Consider the following 2,715-nt stretch of genomic DNA (forward strand, 5'->3'; position numbering starts at 1 on the left):
TTTGTCACTCATATTTAAATAATATTATTTTCTAATATTTTATCAAATAAATTATTCAAATAAACTTCCATTTTGAAATTTCAGGGGGGGGGGGGGAGCAGTGCTTCCTTGCCTCATCCTGCAGACGCCCATGTGGATGAGGTAGATTTTACGTAACCCAAAATAGCAACTAAGAAAGGTACAGCAGTAACGAAGCACGTAATATCGCTTGTTTTCAATTTTGATTCGTTCTATAGTAATCGGTGAATGTGTAAAAAAACTGAACAATTCCAAATTATCGGAAAGGCTGAAAATGGGCAGTGGCTACGATCAAAAGAAACATTAGCCATAAAGAACTTAGCACTTGAATTAAACAGGAAGTCCAGCACCGGTGAGCTAAAGTTAAAAGTGTGAGAAGAGAAAAAAATTTGCATGTTTGAAATTATCTTGTGTTATTTATTTAAATATTAGATTCTATGAAGTTAAGTGGGAAAACAAACACGTCACCCAGGCTTGACATATTTCTGACTGTACTGTTACCTATATGCTTCCAAAAGGCCTGACATATGTCTGACTGTACTATTGCCCATCTGCTTCCAAAAGGCCTGACACATGTCTGACTGTACTGTTGCCCATATGCTTACAAAAGGCCTGACATATGTTTGACTGTGCTGTTACCCATATGCTTCCAAAAGGCCTGACATATGTCTGACTGTGCTGTTACCCATATGCTTCCAAAAGGCCTGACACATGTCTGACTGTACTGTTGCCCATATGCTTCCAAAAGGCCTAGTTTTATATAATGTTGTTCAGGAACAAATAGCACATCTATGGTAAGTCTGTATTTTATTACAGCAAGTTATTGTCGAACAAAAGCTTAACACCATCTAAAAGGATGGGTTAATAATGTATGAATACCTACCTGGTCCAATTTGGACTCGAAACTTGGCTGCCTCTCTCTCATCTGGGGCTTCTGCGATTCCTGTTACGGATTCTTCTTTATTGCTGTATTGAGGGAAACCAATGTGTAACACAACTGTATGCAAAAAATTTCCCTGCATGTAGCAAATGTACACGTTATTTACCTGCAAATGATATCGTTCTTCTCCATTGGATATCTAGATGAGTACTAGATGCTGCAAATGATATCGTTCTTCTCCATTGGATATCTAGATGAGTACTAGATGTTTTAGTTTTTGAATGCTGCTCTAACTGTGGTGTTTATAGAGATATTTACATAGAACAAGCCCCCCAGTGGCACAGCGTGGTTGGCGGAGAACAGACAGCCCATCGTGTAGCTTTGTGCTTAATTACAAACAACCGACCAACAACAACATAGGGCAATGTGTTATTATAATTCTCCTCTTATACTTGTTCTTTATTTTATTGTGTTATCAACAGTTCAGGGTGAGGAGGGTTATAGTGATATTTTTTTTTACCTTCTTCTTAACGTGATATTTGTTACAAATCCTGTTAATTCTGGAGACTTGGCAGTCTATGAGGCTTATTTTTACATTGTTAGGGTGACTTGGTCGGTAGTCGAGGTATTTACCAGTATCTGTTGGTTACCTGCTGTGTATGCGTCTTGGTAACCACCACGTTTAGGAATGGGAGTTTGTTATGTTCAGTCTGAAGTGTGGATTGTATCACTGGATGCTGTTTGTGAATTCTGGAATCTTGTCTAAAGTGTGTTTGTGTGACCATATCAACAACGTCAACATATCTGAATCGAATCTCGGATTTCACCTGAGGGTGATTTATTTGAAATCTATATGGAATATATAACTGGGAAGACCCTGGAGGGTGAATAGTAAACAATGTTTCCTAACAAGAAGATCCAACATCGATTACGACTCTTTCCATCACATACACCGTAATCAGGAGATTTTTATCATTATGTAGCTTGAAATATCCGTTTGTTTTATCTCAAGTAAACCATAGATACTGCCCCAAGTATAAGAAAGGTTTATGTGTCAGTGTATATTTAGGAGAGTCAGGGGCCCTCAAATAATTTAAACTTCAAAGTTCGTTTCTACAGATAATATAGTGAGGTTTTCTCTATTGAAAGAAATGTGTGTTGAAACATAAAGGGTTCACAATCATGTTCCAAACTGAAACCAGAATGTAGGGTAGTTTCTTTAACACGTGTTTAACATAAAATGTTGAAACAACATAAAGTGTTTACAATCATGTTCCAAACTGAAACCAGAATGTAGGGTTGTTTCTTTAACACGTGTTTAACATAAAATGTTGAAACAACATAAAAGGTTTACAATCATGTTCCAAACTGAAACCAGAATGTAGGGTTGTTTCTTTAACACGTGTTTAACATAAAATGTTGAAACAACACATCTAGTACACATCTAAATATCCAATGGAGAAGAACGATATCATTTGCAACATCTAAGTACACATCTAAATACCCAATGGAGAAGAACGATATCATTTGCAACATCTAGTACACACCTAAATACCCAATGGAGAAGAACGATATCATTTACAACATCTAGTACACATCTAAATACCCAATGGAGAAGAACGATATCATTTGCAACATCTAGTACACATCTAAATATCCAATGGAGAAGAACGATATCATTTGCAACATCTAGTACACATCTAAATATCCAATGGAGAAGAACGATATCATTTGCAACATCTAGTACACATCTAAATATCCAATGGAGAAGAACGATATCATTTGCAACATCTAGTACACATCTAAATATCCAATGG

At 36.6% G+C, this 2,715-nt stretch overlaps 1 protein-coding gene across 1 annotated transcript in view; it reads left to right on the top strand.

Annotated features, from left to right (window-relative positions):
• LOC111086765 (apolipoprotein D-like) overlaps positions 1 to 2,715 on the top strand; it is a 9,032-nt gene that overhangs the window by 2,311 nt on the left and 4,006 nt on the right. Inside the window, exon 3 of the mRNA XM_022390956.1 lies at positions 357 to 370. Within this exon, the coding sequence (XP_022246664.1) occupies positions 357 to 370 (14 nt within the window). The remainder of the gene's footprint in view (positions 1 to 356; positions 371 to 2,715) is intronic.

This window comes from Limulus polyphemus, unplaced genomic scaffold (assembly GCF_000517525.1).
Source record: "Limulus polyphemus unplaced genomic scaffold, Limulus_polyphemus-2.1.2 Scaffold1414, whole genome shotgun sequence".
Classification (NCBI taxonomy): domain Eukaryota; kingdom Metazoa; phylum Arthropoda; class Merostomata; order Xiphosura; family Limulidae; genus Limulus; species Limulus polyphemus.